Source organism: Sander vitreus, chromosome 5, assembly GCF_031162955.1.
Source record: "Sander vitreus isolate 19-12246 chromosome 5, sanVit1, whole genome shotgun sequence".
NCBI classification, from domain to species: Eukaryota; Metazoa; Chordata; class Actinopteri; order Perciformes; family Percidae; genus Sander; species Sander vitreus.
Window position 1 is genome coordinate 7,793,684 of NC_135859.1, and position 24,647 is coordinate 7,818,330.

General features: G+C 40.4%; 1 protein-coding gene across 1 annotated transcript in view; it reads right to left on the reverse strand.

The window, feature by feature from the left end:
* The window catches only part of LOC144517983 (protein crumbs homolog 2-like), a 41,882-nt gene extending 17,645 nt beyond the window's left edge, over nt 1-24,237 (reverse strand). Inside the window, exons 1-6 of the mRNA XM_078250294.1 lie at nt 24,168-24,237; nt 11,193-11,888; nt 10,104-10,299; nt 6,676-6,815; nt 2,746-2,931; nt 2,520-2,633 (exon numbers count right to left, since the gene is read on the reverse strand). Coding sequence (XP_078106420.1) covers nt 2,520-2,633; nt 2,746-2,931; nt 6,676-6,815; nt 10,104-10,299; nt 11,193-11,888; nt 24,168-24,237 — 1,402 coding nt within the window. The remainder of the gene's footprint in view (nt 1-2,519; nt 2,634-2,745; nt 2,932-6,675; nt 6,816-10,103; nt 10,300-11,192; nt 11,889-24,167) is intronic.
* Nucleotides 24,238-24,647: the final 410 nt, after the last annotated feature.

Sequence of the window (24,647 nt, forward strand, 5' to 3'; positions counted from 1 at the left end):
AGAAAAATTAAATACAGATCATTTGGAAAAATGCTCTTGTTTTGCTCCAAATGTTTTGTATCGTCTTTTATTTTTCATCAGGTTTTAATGAGGCTGCTAAGCAGCTTTGCTGTAATCTCCCCTCCCCCTGACAAATTTCATAGGAGAACCCCGTTTAAATACCCAAGGAGGACGCCTGACATATGGCACCTTTAATTGGCTTTGTTGTTTTCTGCTATGCTCCTCCATACCATATGCACGCTCATCCCCCTCCAATCCTCTGCTCTGTTGTTGCCTCCACATTGCATGGCCATAATACTGTTAGCAAATTAAATTAGCCTCTCATTTTGTTGATGAAAGCGTCTGGCAGAATTCCTCACTTCTGAGTTTCATGGTCAGTTTTTGGTGCGGTTCCTCCCGTTTTGAGTGATGCGGTGACAAATCTCCTTTAATGAGGAATTAATACCTTGGCTGGCCATGAGGAATGATAAGCAGGAGGAAGATTAACCCTTTATTGTTTGGCCAAGGAGATTCTGAGACCTGAAGGCATGAAGGTTATCTGTCAAGACTGGGTTCTACTACACGCTCTGTTCACTTCACTTAAGATCTTTTTGCAGTGAGCCAAACTAGCACAAAAACAATGATTACTATTAAATAAGTTACTGTAAAAGAGAGTTGGCTTGTTACACATTTCAGAGGATTTGACGTTTTATCAATTCTAATCTAGTCTGATATATACGGTATGTAAGATGTCTGTGTGAGGAAGTTTCTAATATACTGGTATTTGAAATTAGTGAATGAGTGTTTATTGTGCATGGAATTTAACCATTATGTTAATTATTGATTTATCTGATGTATTGATTGATGGTTTAGTCTTTAAAATGTCTTCCAAACAAGGAATAAAATGCATGTAGGGAGGTGGTCGAGGTGGATGGGTGGACGTTAACATAGAGGACTTTCAAGCCAGGGAGCGGAGTTTGCTTCCCGGGGAAAACTAAAGAGTTTCACCCAGGAAATGTGTGTTCCTTGGAGTGTTTCCTAATCTTAACCAGCTGTTTTGGTGCCTAATCTTAACTTTCGTCGGGGCAAAAAATAAATTTAACCGTAATCTTCGCCGAAACAAGCGGCAGCTCATGGTGCTCTGTACCCGGCTCAAAGTCACTCATTTTCGGCTAAACACATCTGCCAACTGCTACTGATACAACCGAGCTGTGACAGAGGTCCGTAGCCCGCCGTGCGAAGCTCTGCAGATTTCTCCTGATTTCGTAGGCATACATTTCCATACGATATCATACGGACCCATTCATGAGAATGCCTTGACCAGAAGAGAGGGTATAAGTGTATCTTTAAGAGGGCTGGGTCGCCAAAATGGATATTTTAACAAGTAGGGTTGCAGCTTACTACCACTAATTTTACCAGCCAGCTTTATACTTATATTTGTTGTCATAGACCTTTGTAATTGTCAAACTAGCGATTTATTTAAATTTGTAGCTATGAGAAGCTCTTTCATTTCCTTTGTGCATTACATTAGGAAAGAATAGTACATCCACAGACACAGCACGCTCAAAAGTCCACTCTTTTTAGTATGCTTACCGACTTTTTTGCATGTACTTTATTTTGTCCCTTTTCCACTTCGAACCACAACAACAGACTTTAAACCTGCTTAGCATTAGTACGTAGTATGGTGTCGGGACAGTTACCATTTGTTCACCTTTCTTACGTATTGCCTCAGTATTAAAGTCAAAGCTCGGTTTCATCAATATACCAAGGTAAGATTTCCACTGTTTCCCTTTTAACATCAGTCTAGTAAAGTGATGTTTGTCTGAACTCGACAGCTAAGGCTAGAGTTGTAGTAGTCTATATCCACGACGTTCCAATTCCGGGATTGCTGCTGCCGGAACACGCTCCTTTCACCCGGATGTCCATTACCTTCCTCTTTCATTGTGGTGGCATTCTAAACTCCGGTCTATTTATGAGGACTATGGTTAACTGCTCCTCAGATCTCTGCAGGGTAAATCCAGACAGCTAGCTAGACTATCTGTCCAATCTGAGTTTTCTGTTGCACGACTAAAACAAATTTTGAACGTACACATCTTCCACCAAAACAAGTTCCTTCCCAAGGCTATTTTGCAGCGGCACCGTGGCTCCGTCCAGCGCTTACGAGTAAAGTGTTCTTCCAATCGGGTGCAGCCATCGAGGTTGTGGAAGGGTGTAGCCTATTTTCTTTGCATGTCATTGGAATTTGAAGAAAAATTGAGACCTAGCTAGTGGCAAGCCCATCAGGAAGCAGGGCGATCCCTCCCGTCAAAAAACGGCACCGTGGACACGTAGCGTTATCATCACAGCTGTACAAGCTCATTGACCAAGCATATGCAGCAACTGTCGTGATTTCGGTAAGTGCCTGTCCTTCTGCAATCAGTGAGGGTGAACAGTAAACAGGGACAGGACACAACTCTGCGGGGTGCCTCTGGAGGAAGAGCAGCTCAGTTTTGTTTGTTAGGAGATAAGAAAATAGCAGATAGGCGTTTTTTTTTTCCTACCTGTGAAGCCATCTGGACACACACATTGATAAGAGTTAACCAGATCCTGACAGGTTCCTCCATGCTGACACGGAGCAGACTCACACTCATCCACATTGACTGAGCAGTTGTCTCCTGCCAACAGAACATATTCATGACATTCATATCTCTGTCCTCACCACTTCATTGTGAGTTAATAAGGCAATATACCAAGAAACTGAAAGGTTTTTGTTGTGAACTGGCTTACCAGTGAATCCTTGCAAACAGCGACAGATGAAGCCAGCTGCCTCTTTGTAGCTGAAAGTGGCTTTGCTGAATTCAGGCAGCGTTCCGTAGTTCAGGATATCTGAGCGCTGGAAACACTCGCCACCATTCTTACAGGGATGCTGCTCACACTCATCTCTATCCAGCTGGCAGTTCTCTCCTTCGTAACCTGGACACACATAGACACAATTACATGTTTAAAGGATAAGTCTGTCTTAATACAGTACAGTAGTACATTATATTCACTGTAATCATTACATGTAAACAGGCCATGAGGTCATCCTGTCGTAATATACACACATATACACCAATAAAGTCCACATAAAGGCCTATGTATTGAAAAATAAGTGTTAAATTAGTAAGAGAGACTGTTTTTAAACTTTTGTTTTTTTAAGCTTTTGATGTAACTGATGCATTATGGAACCCACGCTGTTATGGTTGGGACATTTCTGTTCCCGGTATTATTTCGGTACGTTTCCTGTTTTTGTATATTTATTCTGTAGATTTCTGTTTCCTTATTTCCTTGTGTGTTTCGGTTTATCTTGTTATGACTGTAGCGTCTTGTGCATTCTGTTCTGTGTATATTTCTGTTTTATTTTGATAGTCTGTTTTCTGTCTTGTCATGTCCAGTTTTACTTTCTGTGTTTTCCCGCCTTGGTTGATTGTCCTGCCCCACCCTGATGTGTTTCACCTGCTGTATCACCTGTCCCTCATTTGTTCATTACCTCATGTATTTAACCTCTGTGTTCCCTTTGTCTCTTGTTGGATCATTTTGTGTCTGTCCGTTGCCCCGTCCGCGTGAGTTTGTGTTCCCCGTTCTGCTAGTTCTAGTCTGTCAGTTTGTTTCAGCCTTGTGCTTTTTTCATTCTGTTGTAAGGCAGGGAATAATAGGACCCAAACGCAGAGAAAAGCACACAGGCAGGCAGAAGTTTTGAGCTCGAGGATTTAATTAACGAAAAGCGGCAGTACAAGGACTGGAAAAACACTGGGAAAAAAACAGAGGGAAAAAATACCAAAAAAAGCACAAGGTTGAAACAAACTGACAGAATATAACTAGCAGAACAGGGAACAAACTCACGCAGACGGGGCAACGGACAGACACAAAACGATCCAACAAGAGACAAAGGGAACACAGAGGTTAAATACATGAGGTAATGAACAAATGAGGGACAGGTGATACAGCAGGTGAAACACATCAGGGCGGGGCAGGACAATCAACCAAGGCGGGAAAACACAAAGTAAAACTTGACAAGACAGAAAACAGACTATCAAAATAAAACAGGAAAACCGAAATATACACAGAACAGAATGCACAAGATGCTACAGTCATAACAAGATAAACCGAAATATACATACAACAAGAAAATAAGGAAACAGAAATATACACAACGGACCAGGGGCCTGTTGCGCAAAACCAGGATAAGGGATTAAGCCGGGATATTCAAGTTATCCTGGATGAATTTAGCTTTGATTTGGTTGCACAAAAGCAGGTTGAATTAAACCCAGCCAAGTAACCATGGAGATTTATTCTTTGCAGCTAGCCTGCTCCAGAGCGGGCTAACAGCCAGGCTAACAGCAACAGCCAGGCTAACAGCCAGGCTAAGATTAATCCTGGAGTCTGATGTGTTAAATCAGCTGCTGCTCTGATCCGAAATAAACGTGTTCAAATTCCGTTGTCTTCTGAATGTGTTCTGCTTTATTTTTTATTAACATGCATTACTTGTCACTATTGCGGTCACAAGTTTGATTTAAATCCTACTATTGCAGTTGTTTGGATGATAAGAAATGGTTGCACATGCACCGGGGATAAAGTGGGACAATATCGGAGGAAAGGGGCTTTTCCTCCGCTGCTCTCCCCGTGAATATGCCCCGTGCAACATGGAGAGGCGGGGTGAGGCAGGGGGATCCTCCCACACCGTGCAGCGGACTCTAAAGGAGACTTTTAGCGTCAATAACGACGACAATGGCACCTGACCAAACGTCCGTATTTTACAAGATGGGAGTGAGAATGTGTTGGAATGCCACAAAGCTTCTTAATCTTTTTATTTTGGTGCCGTCACGCATCTTGGAGCTTGGGAGTGAGAAAAAAAACATGAATAATAGGCTATACTGTTTTACAGATATGCTTACAGTGTGAATTGAAGTCACTTACTTCTTTTTCTAGTTTTTGTCCAGTCATGTTTGCTCTGTATGAACATTAATTGTAGAAAGATATTTAGAATTATAGCTTATAGAGATTTGTGGATATGGTTGTAAAACATATTCTCTCATTATGAATAAGGGTTTGAAATTAAGCCCAGTCCTTAGGGTAAATTGCCCGAGGAACATGAATTCCCTCTGCTCACTTTTAAGGCAAAGTAGGCTAAATAATAAAAATGTTATTTATATAGTGCTTTACAGGCTACTCAAAGACACTTTACAGTAAAACCAGCACATTTAGCACATAAAAACAGATACAGCAATAAAACCAACACAAAACAAGCATATTAACAGCAATTAAAACTTTGTAAAAATGTGGAGTGACTAGTAGGCCCTAAGTAGATCTTTTTAAATCCTTACGCATTGTTTTGCCGCGATGAGCGGACCACACTAAGTCAAGCTGCGCTTTTTCAGTTATCCTGGATTTCTTCATTCTACTTTTGTGCAACAGGCCCCAGAAATCTACAGAATAAATATACAAAAACAGGAAACATACCGAAATAATAATAATACAGGGAACAGAAATGTCCCAACCATAACACATGCAACTTCTAGGCAAGACCCGCCCTTCAATAGCATTCACACACTACAATTGGCCAGGCGTCCATGCTTACTCAAGGTAAAGTAACCCTCCACCCTGTCTGTATGGATCATTGTATTAAGGTTAAGTTACATATAATAGCCTATTTGGGCTCCGTGTAATCAGGTATAGCATTTGACAAACCAACCAGATTTAATTGACAAAGCACATCATGGCTACACTTCATCTACATCTGTATCATCTTTTAGTCTGATATGTTTAATATGTAAATAGTTATTTATTTCGAAAGTATCTGTTATGTTATGTAGCCTAGTCATTGTTTTTAATAAATAGTTCATAAACCTTTGTTTGACTAGTTTTTACTGAACCCAGCCATCACGCGCCACGCTGTCACATCCTGTGCCACCTACCACCACAAGTAAATTCTCAACCTGTGGGAAACACTGAATTGCTTATAGCTAGTATGGACAGTATTACAGTGACTAATACAAATCTGAACCTATTATTTAAATCTTTAAATCCATATGTGAAATCTGCACAAGGTATTTTTAGGACATGTACACAACGTGCGCACACACACACACACACACACACACACACACACGGACACACACACAAACAACACAAAAATACAATTATGAAAGCAAAAATCAGACGAAGGCTGCTGACATCTGCACCTTTTTCTGTCGCAGTGTGCTCATGCATTCCTTTTCTTAATTCATCACAGCCCTGAAGGACTTAGATCTTCAGTTTTGTGTTGCTCTACCATACATGCTGCATATTGCAAAGCACAGCCCTGCTCTTTTGTCCCCTCTTGTCCTCTAAACTCAAGGGTCAGATCAACCAACTCTTTTGTTCGGTTAGATTTACGTATGGGAAACTTCCAGCCTTAAGATGCTTTTTATATGTCCAAGCATCTAGCTAGCTTTTTCTTTTAAAGTTCCTTAAATCCATTGTCTTTTATTCTTTTAGTTTAGTGTTCAAGCAGAGCATTTGTGGCTGTTGCAATCTACTGAATATTAACAAATTGTTCACACTGTAATTATGTTATGTTGAATGTAATGGCTATATAAAGTATGATAACCTATACTGAGCAGAGGGTTTATGGGTGACTGCTGTTGTGTGAGAGTTGTTTTATAACAGGTGTAGAGTTGGTCCGGAGTAATGGTGTACCTGGCCAACAGAGGCACTTGTACTGGTTGGTATCCTCCAAACAAGTGGCTCCATGCTGGCAGGGGTCAGAAGCACATTCAGGAATATCCTCTTCACAGTGGTCGCCTACAAAGCCCGTCCCCTCACAGTCACACTCATAGCTGGAGGAAGGAAAAATAAAGACAAAAGGAATAGTGAATAAAAATTGCAAGGTTATATCATTTTGCTTAACATCAGTCACTGTGGTCACACGTGGAAGTTAAAGGTTAACTAAATTTTTTTTTTTCAACCTGGACCCTATTTTCCTATGTCTTTGTGTCTAAGTGACTGATGGGAACAACAATCTTTGACATTGGTCCAGTATTAAGCAAGGACGAAACAAGCTACAATGTAAGGTAATAGGGCAGTTATTGTCCAGCTTGTAGTGTTTGCTTGTTTTACCGCTGACAGGCTCAGATTAATATTCTAAGTGTCTGACAACATTATGGAAAGGATTTCTAAGGAGGTTGACCTTTCTGTTAAAGAGTAAGATCCTTTTTTTTTTTTAACCCTAACCCATAAAAACAGTTGCAAAATTGCATTAAAGCTAAGCCACCAGACTCCATGTAAATAAACAGTAATTTTAGTCGACAGAAACAAAATAAAACTATGAAAAGCTGTTTTGGGTCATCTTTCCACTTTTCCAACCATCACACTCTAGTTGTGGTTAAAATAAACACATACTTTACCGATTTACATGTGAAAATATGTTGGCTCTATACACGCTAGAAGTATTTTTTTATATATATATATATATATATATATATATTATAAATGGAGTCTAGTGGGTTTAGCGTTAGCGACCTCAGAGATGTTTCTGGTAAACAAAAAGGTCTTAAATAGGTTGTAAAAATCTGTCTATATCTGTAGGAATCCTTTCCATAATGTTGTCAGACACTTAAAATATCAATCTGAGCCTGTCCAAGTAGCCTGGCAAGATAAAGCACTTTCAGTGGACCAAATTGACGATGCACATTTGCCTCATAGGGTTACAGCGTTCACACTTAATACTGGACCAATTTCAAAGATTGTTGTTCCTATCAGTCACTTAGACACAAAAACATAAGAACAACAAATATGTCACTTGGTGAGGTGCGGTGGGTTACCACTTGTTTTAACTCTAGTTCATTCATTCAACCATTCAAACATGTTGATGATACAACAGAAACCAAGTATAGACCCAATAACAATGTTTGTTTGCAATAACTTCCTGGTAGAATAGTCCCTACATCCAATTAAACGGCACTGAGCAAACTGGGACAAGGAACAACTGTTTACTACTCTCATTCATCTAAAATGCATGTTTGATGCTTTCATATGTCAACACTAACACACCTAATTTGCCTGTTTGGGCCACAGAGTAAAGAAAGAAAATGACACCACCCAAACTACAGTAGCAGTCTGTCCGACCGGTGGTGACATGTTGCTGTTCGTAACGTTAGATTTGGTTTATCAAAAGCGCTAGCAAAGCAACACAGTACAGAAAATAAGCACAGCAGAGACCACAGATAGGTCTGACCAAAATGTCACAGTTGAAAATGACAACAGAAATAAACAAGTTTGCCGATTTCACATATCTCTGGAATTTAAATCAACGGGCAGTCGGTCTATAAAAGAGTTATAATGTCATTTCAGTAACTGTACCCAACAATATCTACCTAAACTTTGCTGACATTAGCAACCATACGTTACTGGTCATAGCAGACCAAGATGATAGATAGAATAAAAAGATTATAGAATATTTGAAGACAAACATATTTGACAATATTTTAAATAGACAGACAAACAGAATGTTGCAGTACTCGTTGCAAAGACTGTAATTAACAAGGTTAATAGAAATCTGAAAACCTTGTGCATAGGCCACAATTAATAAAACAGCATTATTTCAGCTGATTCATACAATAAAAGAAAAAAACTGCACTTATTTCCTCATCACTGTATTGACCTTTTGAAGGTGCACTGAAAACGATAACTCAGTTATATTAATGGGTGTGTAGTTGGCGCTCAGGGTGATCAGCTGAGTGGCGTCTAACAACTTCATCTTCTTGTTGAAACCTGCACTGATATACTGTTTTCTGGACCAATTTAGATCAGTTGTCTTGTATCCTACCCATCCTCCTCACTCCCTGCTGTTCTACCAGGTATTCTCAGCACCTCCAGCCATCTAATGACTCATCACAATGGCTGACAGTAAGTGGATTAATTCTTATCCCTGCTGGTCAACTTTAATGTCTGCCATGCAGCCTCAGGTTGACACAACACACTGCTAGATGACACATCGGCCTTACCAGGCTCAACATGAGTGGGAAATATAAACACAGACAGAGTGTAGAAAGTCATATAGAAATTTGCACTAATTATGATAAGATGGTGATCACTTACAGCCCCCCATCTTCCTCATTATATGAGTATAACCTTGATATAATTGGGCATTTGATCAAATTCCACCAAAGCTCACATTATTAATATTCTTGTCATCTCATCAAAAACTACTTGGATAGGTTGAGTAAAAGATTGGGGTTTGGGTTGAAATACTAACGTTTATGGTGTTAGTAAAGAACTTTACATAAGGAACATGACGTAAGAGAGTTAAAAGTTAACTTACTATGTACTATGTAACTCCAAAAAAGTAATTGTCACATTTGGTTTTACACAGGACGGGAATCAACTGAGCCAACTGGTTGGTAGAGTTGGGCCCTACCGAATTATTTCTGTTAACTTGTAACGCCCATTCAATTGGCTGATAACATTTGAAGCGGGTGACTGGTCAACAAACATACTTTTTGGACTGCTAAACCTTACAAAAAGCAACCTTCAAACTGAAGAAGGGTCTGAAGTAAGGTCTGAACTCTCCTCTTTCTTTCCTTTAATACCTTTCTCTTGAGAATCTTGAGTGAAACCAACTATAGAATTAGCCTTGTTAAGCCTTTTTCTGTTACTGGCATGGATGTTGTTACATAAACATGGCACTGGTAACAAAATTCTGATTTACAATCAAAGGATAAATAAAATCTAAAATAAATAAAACATGTTACAAACAGCATCACCATTTTCTGACAAGTTCAGTTACATAACTATATGAACCATCAGGTATTTCTAAGAGGAAACAATTTCATTTCAGCCTGCAGATTTACGATGAAAATTGGCGATTGAACCTTTTTAATTTTTTCAAAGGCCAATACCTCCTTAATTTTAGTATTATTTAGTTTAAGGTAATCAACATCACAGCAGCTGACTGTATATGTCTACATTTTGTTAGTTAAAAAACTCAAACATCAGTGGTCCGTTTGTCAGTTAATTGCATTCTGCCTCACATGTACTACAGTCCATTTGTATGTATCAGTGTTACTGTTTAAATCCGTGATGTGATGTTGAATTGCATTTCAAAGCATGTCTGTGTGTAATCCTACCTGTTGACCCCGTCTATGCACTTGCCCTCATTCAAACAGGGGATGCTGGCACATTCATCTATGTTGACCTCGCAGTCTTGGCCCTGGAAGCCGGCCATGCACTCACACGTGTATGTGGCGATGTGGTCTCGGCAGGTGGCGCCGTTCTGGCAGGGATGCACCTCGCACTCATCGATCTCCACCTCGCAATTAATCCCTGCAGGAAACAGAGCAGGGATGGCAGTGGGCCAAGGAGTGGGATTGGCAACACACCTAATTATCTTAGCACATGTACAGATACAACACAATAACACTGGAACTGCCAAGAACTCAGCTGCACTGCAACACAGACTAATGCTACTTAAACAGAGCCATGCAACCTCTTTTCATAGAGTAGTCAGTGGTATAAAAACTCAACCCCCCTTGCGCTCTATGCAAAGGTAAAAATAAAGCATACTATCTGTACTGAATGTACTAATCTCTCTTAATCTACGCCCCAAAATGCATTATAATTCATTCAAAGATCTAGAGACTTGTTTGAATAATACTCATGAACATGTGCAAATTTAAAGTCACTGAATGCTGTCACCAAATACTGGATAACATAAGCACAGTCAGCATGAAAGTAATGCCATGACTATATTATTCACATTTTACTCTATCTCACTAAAAAGAGCAATACAACCTCTCTCTAGAGCAGAGTCTGAAACTGTGCTACTACTGTGCACTACTTTTTTCACTAAACATTAATTTCCATGCAGAATCATCCAATATGATCCAACCAGAACCCTTCCTGATTAAGGAATACACACCAAATATAGGTTTTTAATCAAAACAACAAAATTACCACAAATGTATTGCCACACATGGAATTGGCATTTTAACCCTAACCGACCAAGGGTCTGGAGCCCTAGGGCTTACCCTCTAGGTAATCAATAAAAAAATGTCAGCTCATTAGCGAAGAAGCTTTGATCCAAAACATACTTAAATACGAGATTGTGTATCTCAATGGGTACTTCCTGGCTAAATAAAAGATAAATAAATAAATGCATTTCTCCTTTCAAAAAGCCAGCCAGATGCAACCCTGGCTTACTATACACATTGGCTTACCTTTGAAGCCCGGAGCACAGTCACACCTGTAGTGATCCACCTCATCCAGACATGTGCCATTGTTTTGACAGGGTCGAGATGCACACTCGTTGATGTCTAAGTCACAGTGGTAGCCTTGAAATCCAGGCACACAGAAACACTGGTAGGCATTAACCCCGTCTTTACAGATGGCTCCATTCTGACAGGGCTCAGACATGCATTCATCAACGTTTTCCTCACAGTTCCTCCCCTGGTACCCAGCCGCACACTGGCACTTGTGCCCAATGTCAGGGATGTCCATACAGGTGCCACCATTCTGGCATGTTTTCTCTGAACAAGTAGTCACATTCTCCTGGCAGTCCTGCCCTCCCATTCCCAGGGGACAGTGGCAGGAATAGCCATTGACTCCATTGACACAATAGGACTGGTTACCTTTGCAGGGGTTGCTCTGACATTCATCTACATCCTGGGTGCAGTTTAGCCCTGTAAAACCGTCCGGGCAATGGCAGGTGAACTCGTCAGTCCCAGGCTTGCTGGTACAGTTGGTGCAGGGTGCCATAATACATGCGTCGTACAGCTCATCACAGTTTTTCCCCATGTACCACACCGGTCCTTTGAGGCACACGCACACATAATCACCGAGGTGGTCAAGACATGTGGCATTATTGTTGCAGGGAGATGACAAACACGAGTCTGCTGCTACTGTGCACAGTAGGCCTGGAATGGAAGACAAAATTGGAATTTAAGATGCAATAGACATCTTTCTATAACAAATTATCTTGCTTAACAGACTAAATCCCAAACAGGGATGGAGAGAAGTGGTATCCAATTGCCAAAACATTGCATATTCGTCTTGGTCCATCCCAAATTCTTGTGTAAGGTACATTTACACAATTACAAATGTTTTGCATCATAACCATACCACCGTTATATAACATAGTATGTGTATATTATGCATGTTTGTCATTTTATTCCCTTTGCTTAAGTATTAATGCCTTGTTTAATCTTTCTGTGTGCTTTTATTTATATGCTCAAGAAGTCTAAAATTGTCGGCTGTGTTACGTTCAAACCACCATTCTGTGACTCCCCACTGCCACACAAAGGTTGAGTTCATTCAAGGTGGACCATTTCTGACTGTTGCTGTCCATCTACAGCTGATTTAAGCTTTAAAGGTGCTCCAATTAATATTTTGATATAACAATGGATAAAATGACTATGTGCATATGCCCTGCTATGCCCTGCTGCACCCTGCTATGCTCTGCAGTGCCCTGCCGGGCCCTGCTACATCCTGCTATGCCCCGCTACATCCTGCTATGCCCTGCAGTGCCCTGCTATGTCCTGCAATGCCCTGCTAGGCCCTGCTACACCCTGTTACGCCCTGCTATGCTCTGCAGTGCCCCGCTACGCTCTGCAGTGCCCCGCTACACCCTGCTACATACTGCTACGCCCTGCAGTGCCCTGCTACGTCCTGCAGTACCCTGCTACGCCCTGAAGTGCCCTGCTACACCCTGCTACGCCCTGCAGTGCCCTGCTACGCCATGAACTACTATTTCTAGTCATAGTTCCATTATCTTTATTGTGACTATTATTGCCACTTTTCATCACACCCCCAACCGGCACCGTCAGAATCTCCCTAAAAGGAGTTTTCCTCACCACCCGAGGTTTCTCCCTAAAAGGGAGTTTTTCCTCTCCACTGTCGCACTAAATGCTTGCTCTTGGGGGAATTACTAGAATTGTTGGGTCTTTGTAAGTTATAGACTGTGGTCTAGACCTACTCTATCTGTAAAGTGTATTGAGATAACTCTTGTTATGATTTGATACTGTAAATAAAATTGAATTGAAATTGAATGTGTAATGTGACAGAAAACTACGACCAGGTCTGCAGTTCCCCCAACTCTATGAAAATTTTTTACTTTTTTCAGCTGTTTTTTGTTTTACAGCACACAACTTTATTGTTTGGTTCACCACCCCCCCCCCCCACACACACACACACACACACACACACACGTCAAGATTCAAGATTCCTTTATAATTGCGTCTCAATCATACACGTGTAAGAGAGTAAAATGATTAGCTTTTATGCTCCTCGACATTGCAACAATAGTAACAATACAAATAAAAACCAACAATAGAAAAGCATTGAAAAGGTACAAAAAAGGTAATCAAAAACAATGCAATACAATACAATAAAAAGTGTTCGTGTGAGTGTGACATTTTTATGTTTGTGTGTTTCTGTGAGCTACAGACAGGCAGGGAACAGGTCATTAATGTCCACTGTTCATAAGCCTGGTTGCCTGATGAAAAGAACTGTCCTAGACGCTGCTGGGCCAGACCTTAAGGCTGTGTTACAGCAGCAGATGAAACAGTCCATGGTTGGGGTGGCTGACAGACAAATGTAGAGACTATCTGGTGAACATATATTTGTATTTGGTGGAGACCAAAAGTGAATTAAAGGGAAAGTAAATTTTGCATATACCAAGTCCATAAACTACAGTGGCTGACTTAAGACAACAAAATGCAAATAGTCAAGACACAATCAAATTAAGAAAACATCTTCGTTAATTTGACAACACGTGCGCAGCATTTAGCAAACACGCTGCAAATACGCACCACAAAACCAAATACATAAACCCGCTGCAAATACGGAAACGATGCAAAATGAGAAGCACACAAACCACGAAAACAAATGCAACAGAAAAACGCTGCATCCAGTTTACACAACGGAAGGCGAGGTTATGTCAGAGAGAATTTTGATTAAATAATTTTTTTTCTACTTTTCAGTAACATATATGGGCTTTTAAATTAACTAGCGTTAGCAAGCAAGCTCTTGTAGAAGTCAGTCTCTAACAGGTTAGCTATGTAAACCTGTTGCTCTTTTATAATACTGTAAAAGACTAGGGCCAAACGTAAAAATGAATATGCACCTTTTTATGTCGCCTCTTTACTACACTTTCCTTCCCGTTTCCAAAACAAACCTCTCATCTGCTCGCGCTCTCTCTCTCTCTCTCTCAATCAAGCTGTTCCACTTAGCGCTCCCCCTAGAGGCCTGGAGAACTTCCGTTGTGTAAACTGGATGCAGCGTTTTCTGTTGCATTTGTTTTCGGGGTTTGTGTGTTTCTGTATTTGCAGCGGGTTTGTGTATTTGGTTGTGTTGTGTGTATTTGCAGCGCGTTTGCTAAATGCTGTGCATGTGTTGTCAAATTAATGAAGATGTTTCCTTAATTTGCTTGTGTTTTGTCTATTTGCATGTGCTTCTTTTTTAGTTGCAGTGCGTTTGACAACTCCAAGTCAATACAAATTTTGCTCTGTGTCTCTCTACGCAAATGCATGCTAACATTATTACAATATTCACCCCACACTGGTCCAACGCTTTCTCCAAGAGGCTCCGACTGCTTTGGTGTCGCACTGACCGCTACAAGAAATCATTCCTACCACAGGCAATAAAACTTCATCACTAAATGTAAGATAAGACTCATAAACATCACAATACTGCACTAAGTGCAACTTCCACAAACACAGGTTTTACACAGTTCTAGCTTCATAAATACTATTTAAGTAGTTGTACATTTTTATTCCCAAATTGTATGTACATTTGTACTTTATTTTTTGAATATTTGAATACATTCTATCCTATTTGTATCTCTTGTATATTCTGTATATGTGCTGTGTGTCTGATATTTTGCTGCTGTAACACTGAAATTTCCTAATTTGGGATTAATAAAGTCTAATCTAATCTGATCGAATATCAACTTTAGAATGTGAGAATATGTCAGTGTTGTGTTTACAACTTGTTGCCCCAAGTGGTCAAAAAAAGTCATATAATGCAGGTTTAAGTAAAGACTTTTTTTAAATTACATATATATGTACATTTTGTTAAAAGCTTTTATCTACGTCTTGGTTATTTATTAGTGGCAAAACTCTAGAATGTGGATTTAGCTACATCATGGAAGAAGTTAGCAACAATGGCTGAAGAGTGCCATCAAAAGAAACTTTTTTAATAGAAATTCCAAGGAAACACATTACAGTACACATTTTGATTAAAAAGTGACCTCCGTAAACTAAAGAAGTGTGAGCGCTAATCTCCAAAAATACAGATAAACTCACAGATTACCCCTTTACATTCCGTGATCCAATATGTTCCCAAGAATATGACTAAGGGGACATACTAAATAATAATAAAGGCTTGACATGAAGGTATACAACTGAGAATTGGCACTTCAGTTAGCTTTAAAGGAACTAAATACCTGTTGACTAACAGAGTACACTGCTCCTCCCTCATACAGTAGGCTTAAGCTGCATTACCCTCCGGCTTTTACAGTGGTCTACATAGAATTATGATCTTTAGCGGTGCTATATGGGACAAGCCCCTCTTTCCTCTGGACTTAAGGACACAGCAGATGGTGTTAAAAGTAAACTTATTACATGGCCAAGCTAGCAGCTGTCAGTGTGGCCAATGAAAGTTTCACTCATTACCGTATGAACAGTTTGGAACTTAAGACTGTGATGTGTAGAACAATGGTAATATGACTAACAAGAAAAAATGCAATGATTATCTATCACACTCATGCTAAACATGAACCCCTTCAGTCTGACCACCACTCTGTCCCACAGTCCAACACATTGGTTCAGAGCAAGATGGCTATATCTTGACTATGACTATAAAAATAATGGACGAATCTACTAGTCTAAAAGTGAAGTGACATTCCATTCTGTGAGAACTCTGAAGAAAGTCGTTCTCCGTTTTATTTGTATCCTAAATTGCAACACTATTTCCTATCTGTGTGAGCAAACCTTGAGACAATCCTTTTGCCCATCCTGACTCTTTTGTACTTACTACACGTCATCTAAATGAATGTAGCGATTGTTAGAAAATATGTATATCCTTGTGTGTCTCATTAAACCTTTAGAACACTGTGAACTGAACCCTGCTTTGTGTCACTTTGTTCTCCGAGATCTCGCCACTTCTTTCAGAATCAACTCACAGGGTTCAAGCCAGAAGATGATCGGATTCGAACCGCAAAACAATCCTGATCGGATTGTTTTACAACACAAGCTAGCGCTATCGTTAGCTGGTAACTTAAGGGAAAGTTTGTACTGTCGTACATGCAGATGAATGGCGGCAGTAGCTGGAGGTCCGTCTTTACCTGCTGGTTAATCTCCACTGGATGACTCGCTTCAGAAGGGTTGAAAATTTAGCAACTTAGCCCCCTTAGAGTTTAGCTTAGAACAGCACCATTGCAACCATAAACAACACTTGGCCGCGTCATCCTCCCCAGCTCACACTCTTGTCAAAACCTGTCACATCCAGTTGCAAAAAAAAGCTGGTGATGCCTGTATTGGCAAACTCGAGGCTTCAAAATGGCTTTCCAAAACCAATGGGCGACATCAGTGATGCTATCTCTACTGTTTTTACAGTCTATTTTGCCCCCCAAAAAATGGGGGGGGTGGTGATCGCATGTTTACTTTCCCAGCCAGAAACCGCTTGTTTACATTAGACTCGAGCGGTTGCGGTTACATTCGGTCTCGACATACTATTTACACACTCATACTGACCGACACTAGACTCACGCACTGGCCACTACCATGTAGCAACATTCACTTCTAACATTTAACTTAACATAACTACCAAGATAAAATTACATGTATTTGTATGTGATATAATACTTTCCCCTTGGTAATGTAGCCTATGTATATATGTAATATAATTTCCATGAACACAATTCTAAAATGCACGAGACAAGGCTTCTGGGATCGCTTGATAACTCAAACTTGCCGAGAACCTAGACACCCATTTGATTACATAGACTCATGCATTAGGCACAGTTACGGTCTCGTTCAGTAGCCTGGTGCGCGGTCTCTTTGTGACAGCCTACCTACCATGTAACAAACATTTAACTTAACATAACTACCAAGATAACATGACGTGTATTTGTATGTGATGTAGCCTACTTCCCCATCAATAATGTGTGAATTGCCATGAACACAATCATCTAAGGTGCACCAGAAACAAGGCCTGGTTAATAACTCAAACTTGCCGAGAACCAAGACAAAACTTGATTACATTAGATTACATTCGGTCTCGTTCAGTAGCCTGGTGCGCGGTCTAGGCCATTTCCTGATTGATTCTACCACCACTCCAGTGGAGGCGCTAATGAGCTAGATTACTACACACACAGTAGCAGTCTAGCAGAAGAATACCAGCTACACACAACGGCACGAATGTATGGATGTATTAAGAGAACAGGAGTGAGTCGGTTCATTGGCGATTGGCACTCGATTCTCCCGGTTCAGTGACACGAGTCGGGTTAATTAACCGGCTCTTCGGTCAGTTCGTCAACACTACCCAACAACCTTGCCATTCTTATCACAACTATTCACTCAGGTAAAACAACCACACCAATTCTGACACCTTTTTTTCCCGCTGTGTCTTCTAACAATGTGCTTGATTTCCACCACAAGCACCCATACTCAATGCATGGTATCCTGTTGGCTGCTTTGGATAAATCATGAACAATGAATTCCCCTGCTAGCAAGTCATCGACAAAAACATCCCAGTAACAATGTCTTTATATCTTCCCTGCAACACCTACTATTCTCATTTCCCACTGCATCCACTTAAACACCCCCAGTTCCTCTCACATGCATCTGCTAGAACTTCCTTCATCTGCTCTAACACCAATTCTTCCTCCTCACATCAGTCTCTCACTTCTCCTCCCACCATCTTGATGCTTTCCATACCTGATAAATCCAGAGAAGTGCTGTGTTGTTTCTGCTTTCTGTTTAAATTGAAGTCCCCAGCATAGTGTTTATAACCTAAGCTGATGTTTACACTGTTAGAATGAGGTGCAGTGAAGTGCAATCAGACCATAGTCAGTGAATTTATAATGACTAGAAATGTTTTCTGCTCTTTTGATGGCTTTGTTGTGTAAAGTAGTACTTAGTAGAAAGTCTAACTCCAAATAGTATACGCCTATAGAGTATAAAGTGGGCCGCTGGAATAATCATAGACTTTTTCAGTTCAATCCAAATCAAATAAAAAAATAATACATTTAACAAAAGTTAGCTAAGGAATCAATCAGTTAATACTTTGCATTGGAAGTTGCATTCAAAGCATGATGATTCCTTACTCTTTCTTTTAAGATTCTTTTTTGGCCATTTTAGGCTTTTATTTTTATAGGACAGCTGAAGACATGAAAGGGGAGAGAGAGGGGGAATAACATGCAGCAAAGGAGTAAACCTCTATACATATGGGCGTGCACTCTACCAGGTAAGATACACAGGCCCCGTTTACACGAATACGTTCACGGGTGAAAATGACAAAATATTTTATCAGATGTGCCCTTCTTTTAGACGGCTCCACCGTCACGTTCCCGTCTAAAGGGTAAAAACGCACTGTGTGTGTGGGCTTGTTTAACTACATTTGTGGGGTCCAAAAACCGGGAGTCCAGTATACTTGTGAGGTCCCGACAGCTTTGTGGGGCCAAAATGCTGGACCCCACAATTTAAAGGGCTGTTTGAGGGTTAAGGCTTGGTTGTAGGATTAGGGATCGAATTAGGTTATGGTTAGGGTGAGGGTGAGGGTTAAGATTAGTGTGTGCGTGTATGCGCCGCATGTGTGTGTGTGTGTGTGTGTGTGTGTGTGTGTGTGTGGCATTTGTGGTCATTGTTTTGAGCAATAACTCCACCTCCTCGTCTGTTTAGACAAAATTGTCAGCTTTTGTTGTGCATACTACATCGAATTTCACACACTTTTGCATCACCATATGCAGATTTCCCCCCCACAACGCTCATCTAAACGTGGAATAAAAAGTGAGAACGACATGCCACTTCTGCGTTTTCTCTTCAGATCGTTTCCGTCTCAGGTGCCTGCATTTACAGGGCTGTAAATGCTGAATTAACAGGAAAAATCTCAAAATGCTTTTAAGGGTTAGTTATCGTTATTATGTTACTAATTTTGCACGTATTTGGTCATGAGCAAAGTATTGGACATTTTAAAAATGTATTTGTTATTGTAATTTATCATGCACGAGCCATTACGTGTACAAAATTTGTAGTGCAATAAGTCCAATAGTTGCTGAGATATTTCAGTCTGGGCCAAAGTGGAGGACCGACTGACTGACTGATATTGGCATCCTTAAAGGGTAACTAACGTTTCTGCAGTCGGCAGCTGCAAAACAAGCTACAATGTAAGTTAACAGGGCAATTGTCCAGTTTGTATTTACCTTCACAAAAGTGTCTCTCATTTTGCAAGTGTCTGACATTATTATGGAAAGGATTTCTAAAGAGGTCGACCTTTCTGTTAAAGAGTAAGATACTTTTTTTAAAGGGAAAGCGAAATTGCGTTTGCTAAACCCACCAGACTCCATGTAAATAAACAATCATTTTAGCATCATAAAATACACTTCATTCAAAGTTGACAGAAACAAAATTACAAAACTATAAAATGCCGTTTTGGGTCGTCTTTAAACTTTTCCAACCATCACAACTCTAGTTTTGGTTGAAATAAACACATAGTTTACCGATTAACATCTGAAAATATGTTGGCTCTATACACACTAAAAGTATTGTTTTTTTAAATGGAGTCTGGTGGGTTTAGCGCTAGCTACTTTAGAGCTGTTTCTGGTTAAACAGAAAGGTCTCAAAGAGGTTCTAATTGTCTATCTCTGAAGGGATCCTTTCCATAATTTTGTCAGACACTTAGAATATTAATCTGAGCCTGTCAGTGGCAAAACGGCACTTTTGTGAAGGTAAATACAAGCTGGACAATTGCCCTATTAACTTACATTGTAGCTTGTTTCGCCGCTTAATACTGGACCAATGTCAAAGATTGTTGTTCCCATCGGTCACTTAGACACAAAATCATAGGAAAGTAGGTTGAAAAAAATGGTAGTTACCATTTAAAACCAAAATAAGGTGCAGCAACAGGAGCAGTGACTGGTCTGCTGTACACCCGTATGCCTTTTGCTGTGCAGGAGCAGCTAGCACCATTTAAAAATAAATGCAATCCATACAAAATTGGCTGTTGTCAATTATCTATCACTCATTATCACTGTCGCCCACAAATTCAAGTGCTTTTTGTACACGCAACTGTAAAGCATGTGAATCTGCTGCATCATAGAGAACGGTCATGAAATTTCAACATGACTGTCTAAGGAAGCGTGAACATGCATTTGACAATAACATGGTATACTGTGGTTTTTCTAAGAACCATGAAAGTTTACACAGCAATAGGAAGATTTTTTTTTCTGTAAAGGATGATAATGCCGTAAATCCCTCAATCTGCCATTTTTCACAAGTTGAGCCAAATGCTACAGAATACGCCATGTCCTCTGTATCACCTCCCTATTTTAACTCCCTGTGTTGGCTATCACTTGTACTGAGATCATTGTTGACTCTTTCTCATTAATGTCCTCTTTCGCCTCACTTGTCAAAGTGAGCCAAGATCTTTTACCTGGACTACAGAATGTAAAGCTGATCTCAGTCAGAACCATGCACTTTAACCTGTGCCACCTGTAATCTCATGAAACCTGTAGAAGGGCTGATAGTCTCTTCACTCTTCACCCCTCCATCCAAACCCAATCAACCCTTCACACATTCCAGGGAGCTGATAACAGCTCCTCCCAGCCCCTCCCCCGTTACGGAGCACTTCATAGATCATGGTTATGGCCAGACAGGGTTGATCCCTGGCACTGACTGGTACCAGCATCTCAGTTCAACAATAACACTGAGCAGAGACACTGTCTGTTAGCAGGTAGAATGATGTCAGGATTAAACTGCTCTTCCAGAGTCTGTTCAGAGGGGGCTTTGGTTTAACACAGATCACTACTCCCTCTGATGCGAAGCCGCGAGTAGATTCACATGTAAGGCTATGTTCACACTTGACGTCTTTTATTACGCTGTCAGCATCTGTTTTACACTATAATCCTATGAAGTAAACTGCCAGTTTTGTTGTGTAGTGTCATAGCAACGACTACGTTCTCTTAATACATCCATGCTGCTCACAGCGCGCTGACGGAGTATGTCCGGTTCAAAATCAACTCCCTCGGAGTTAGGAGGGCAGTTGAAGCATGCGCAGATGCTTAAACCAATCATAGCCCGGTTAAGGTGTATACATGCAGGGATACTCCGGTTACTAAAGGAGTTCTCTACCTCTGTTAACCGGGTTATGAGAACTCCGAAATTAATTAAGAAATTATAACCAGGGTAAGATGTTTACATGACGTTTGAGACATCGGGGTATGGCCTTTACCCGAATATAATCTTTTTTTTTAAACTGCATGTAAACGCACTGGTTGTTTTTTGTCTTTCAAATGTCTGAGAGATTTGTTCACAATAAAAAAAATATAGAACAACTCCAGACTTATGTTTGAAACATATCGAAAAGTCTTTTTTATAATTTGGGGGAACCAACTTTTTAAAATTAGGAACACCCAGAGCAAAACCTTAATCTAAAATGACCTCCCAAAGCCTATGTACAGAGATTTGTGTTTTTTGCAAGATTCTTTGTGTAGGAAATAAAAGTTAAGGGCAGTGAGAATATGTTATGTTGAAAGAATATATGTTGCTGAAACAATTTATACTTTTTATTGTTTTAAGGGCCTCTGTATGTCTCAAAATACCAAGTCTAATGAGATAAAGACACCCTTAAATGAGATAGGACTTTTGTTCTTGGCAGGTGCAAAAGGCAGGGGTAAAGTGAGAGAAAGTGTTTGCCCTGAGTCACTAAAAAACAGCAACACAAAGTCAACAGAGAGTCTCGCTGCAGGGCAGAGGAAGCAGCAACGCTATGAATCACAGAGAAATGGGAAGCCCCTGCCTAACGCATAAGTTGGGCTCAGAGGAATTGTATTGAATACCAACAAGTGACTAGCAGCTCTGCCGGAGTTCATCTTTGTGCTCCAAAGGCTTCCCAGCAGGTGGCTGCTTTGCTTTGTACAAAGAAATGCACAAATCCTCTCTGAATCAGTCACAGTTACACACTGAGTCAGAGACGCACATCGTCTCCTGCGTGAGCTGCTGCAAAGACTGCTTCATTTCTGATTCAATGTTATTGTCTAGTTTGGGGGGCAAAATATGTGCTTTTAACTTTAATTTGACAAATCAGAGTCATCGGACAAGTCGTTACAATCACAATAAATAAAAAAAATCAATGTGCGTTTTTTCTAGTATTAAGAGGAATGAGGAATTACTAAGGAGTTAGTACGTTATCAGCTGGCTTCTCCTTTAAAATACATTTACTGTAGATGCTTGTACACCCATATTTTCCATTTTTTTGAGTCAGCAGTTCCTCTCTATCAGAGCAAATCCTCCTCGACTTAGTCACAGTTTTAAATGAACAGCCAAGAATGCAGTTGCCTCCTCTGTGTATCATCCGGAGATGGCTTAAGAGGCCCAAAGAGGACGGTTCTTTTGGTGTTTTTTTGTTTTTCCTAAAACTGCTGTTGTTCAGGCTTAGTTTCATTAAAGCTAACAGTCCTGCATGTTTTGGGACCTTTTCCAATCAAATCCCTATCCTTATTAACTTTTGAAGCTGTTTCCACAGTAGATTAGCTGGTAAACACTATGAATGTTCTTTTGTGGACTTTTTTTTAAAAGAAACTCTTGAATATGGCAGTCTTACTAGGCAAACCCTGTATCTTACAATACCTGTTACCCTCATCTTTATCATAACATGTATGTTCTCTGCTTTGCGTTTGTGTTTTCAGCGGCTGTCTTTTTTTCTTTAAATCCTAAACAGCTCAGAGTGCCAGGTCTCTTGCCATGGTCCTTAAGAGCCATAACTCCTTCCATTCAAAGCTAAGACAAAAAAGCTGCGTAGCAGTGCAGCCGGACGCTCAGCTCGTTACCATGGTGACCTCTCCAACAATGCCACCCTCAGCCAATCCCTGCTGCTGGTGCGCCACCGTTTAAACGAGCTTCAGACTCCTCACACAAATGAAGGTCGCGGGAAAAATAGGTCAACAGGGCTTCATTAGGCGGTAGGACCAAAAAAAACTACCAAAACCTACCAAACCCCCCCCCCACACACACACACACACACACACACACACACACACACACACACACACACACACCCCAGGACTAGCTGCAGATTCATCCAATATTAGGGAGTCATGAGGAAACTACTTCGATCTTGTTAAATTAGTTGATTATCTGTTATGAATCAGGGAGTTGTAATGTAGAGGACTGTCTCGAGAACTAACCCACACACACACACAGATACCTTTAGAAATCACTACATAAATAAATGTTTCATTTAGTATACAAAACATATGATGTTAAAAAAAAAACTGCTAAAAAGATGGATTTCTCTCCTTGCAATTAACAGTAACATTTGATGCTGGTATTTAATAAATACGGAAACTTTATCTTATAGCTACATCATTTCCCAATGATTTCCTAGGAAGTTTCCTGGAAATAACGTTATTTGGCACTAATTACGAGGTACGATATGTATTTTTTTGTTCATTCCTGATTGGGCACCTTATTTATTTCCATGTATTCCTCACCATATGTGTACTAACTGTATGGTTGACAGATTTCCATGTGTGTACGTTCACCTGACCTGCTGTGCACTGACTAAAAGACCGACCAGCTAATGCTGGCAAATATTTAGAAAATATTATTTGAAAGTGTACTTATTGATTAAACATTATCTTAATGTTGAAATGATAAAAGTACAGACCCATAAAATAAAGGATTACCAAACTATCATACTTCTACAGGATGGTCCTGTAGTGGCTCTAAACACACATAGCAATACATGGCCATGCATGTGCACTTACTGAAAACAAGCAGGGTTGTACACATACTGTACACTTCATACACAAGCAACGAATAAAGCTATAATTCTGGATGGAATTGTTTGTTTTTCCCTCCTAAAAACTTAAAAACTGCCTAAAGTGTTCCACTCTGATGTATGGAACGAATGCATATATTAAGGTGATGTGTTTACATTTCTGCAGTTGTGGTAAACTGCACATGTTGAAGCCTTACCCAGTTTGAACATCATCATGGTAATCAGCACCGTCCTCTGATATCTGGACCAAACTCTTCCAAACTCCATGGTAAAACAGGCTGCTGAGGTTTCCAGTCAGTGCAGAACGATGCTGTCAGTCCACAGGTTCTCCATCCAGCACACGGCAGTGCTCCATCCAGGCTGCTCCAAGTTAGCTGCTGAGAGTGAGCTCCAACACATGCATGCCCGACCACTGGGACTCTGGGTCTGAGTGTGTGTGTGTGTGTGTGTGTGTGTGTGTGTGTGTGTGTGTGTGTGTGTGTGTGAACGTGGGTTTTGGAGTGTGTGTGCGTCTCTCTGGAGACCAATCTGGGCTGGAGTAAAGCAGAGTAATCACCCCAGCAGAGGGTGAGGGGAGGAAAACATGAGCTGGAGTACTGGATTGGTCTCTCTCTGTCTCTCTCTAAACCAGTTAAGAACTGGATTCGCTGTTCACTGTCATTATTTCCATGTTTACG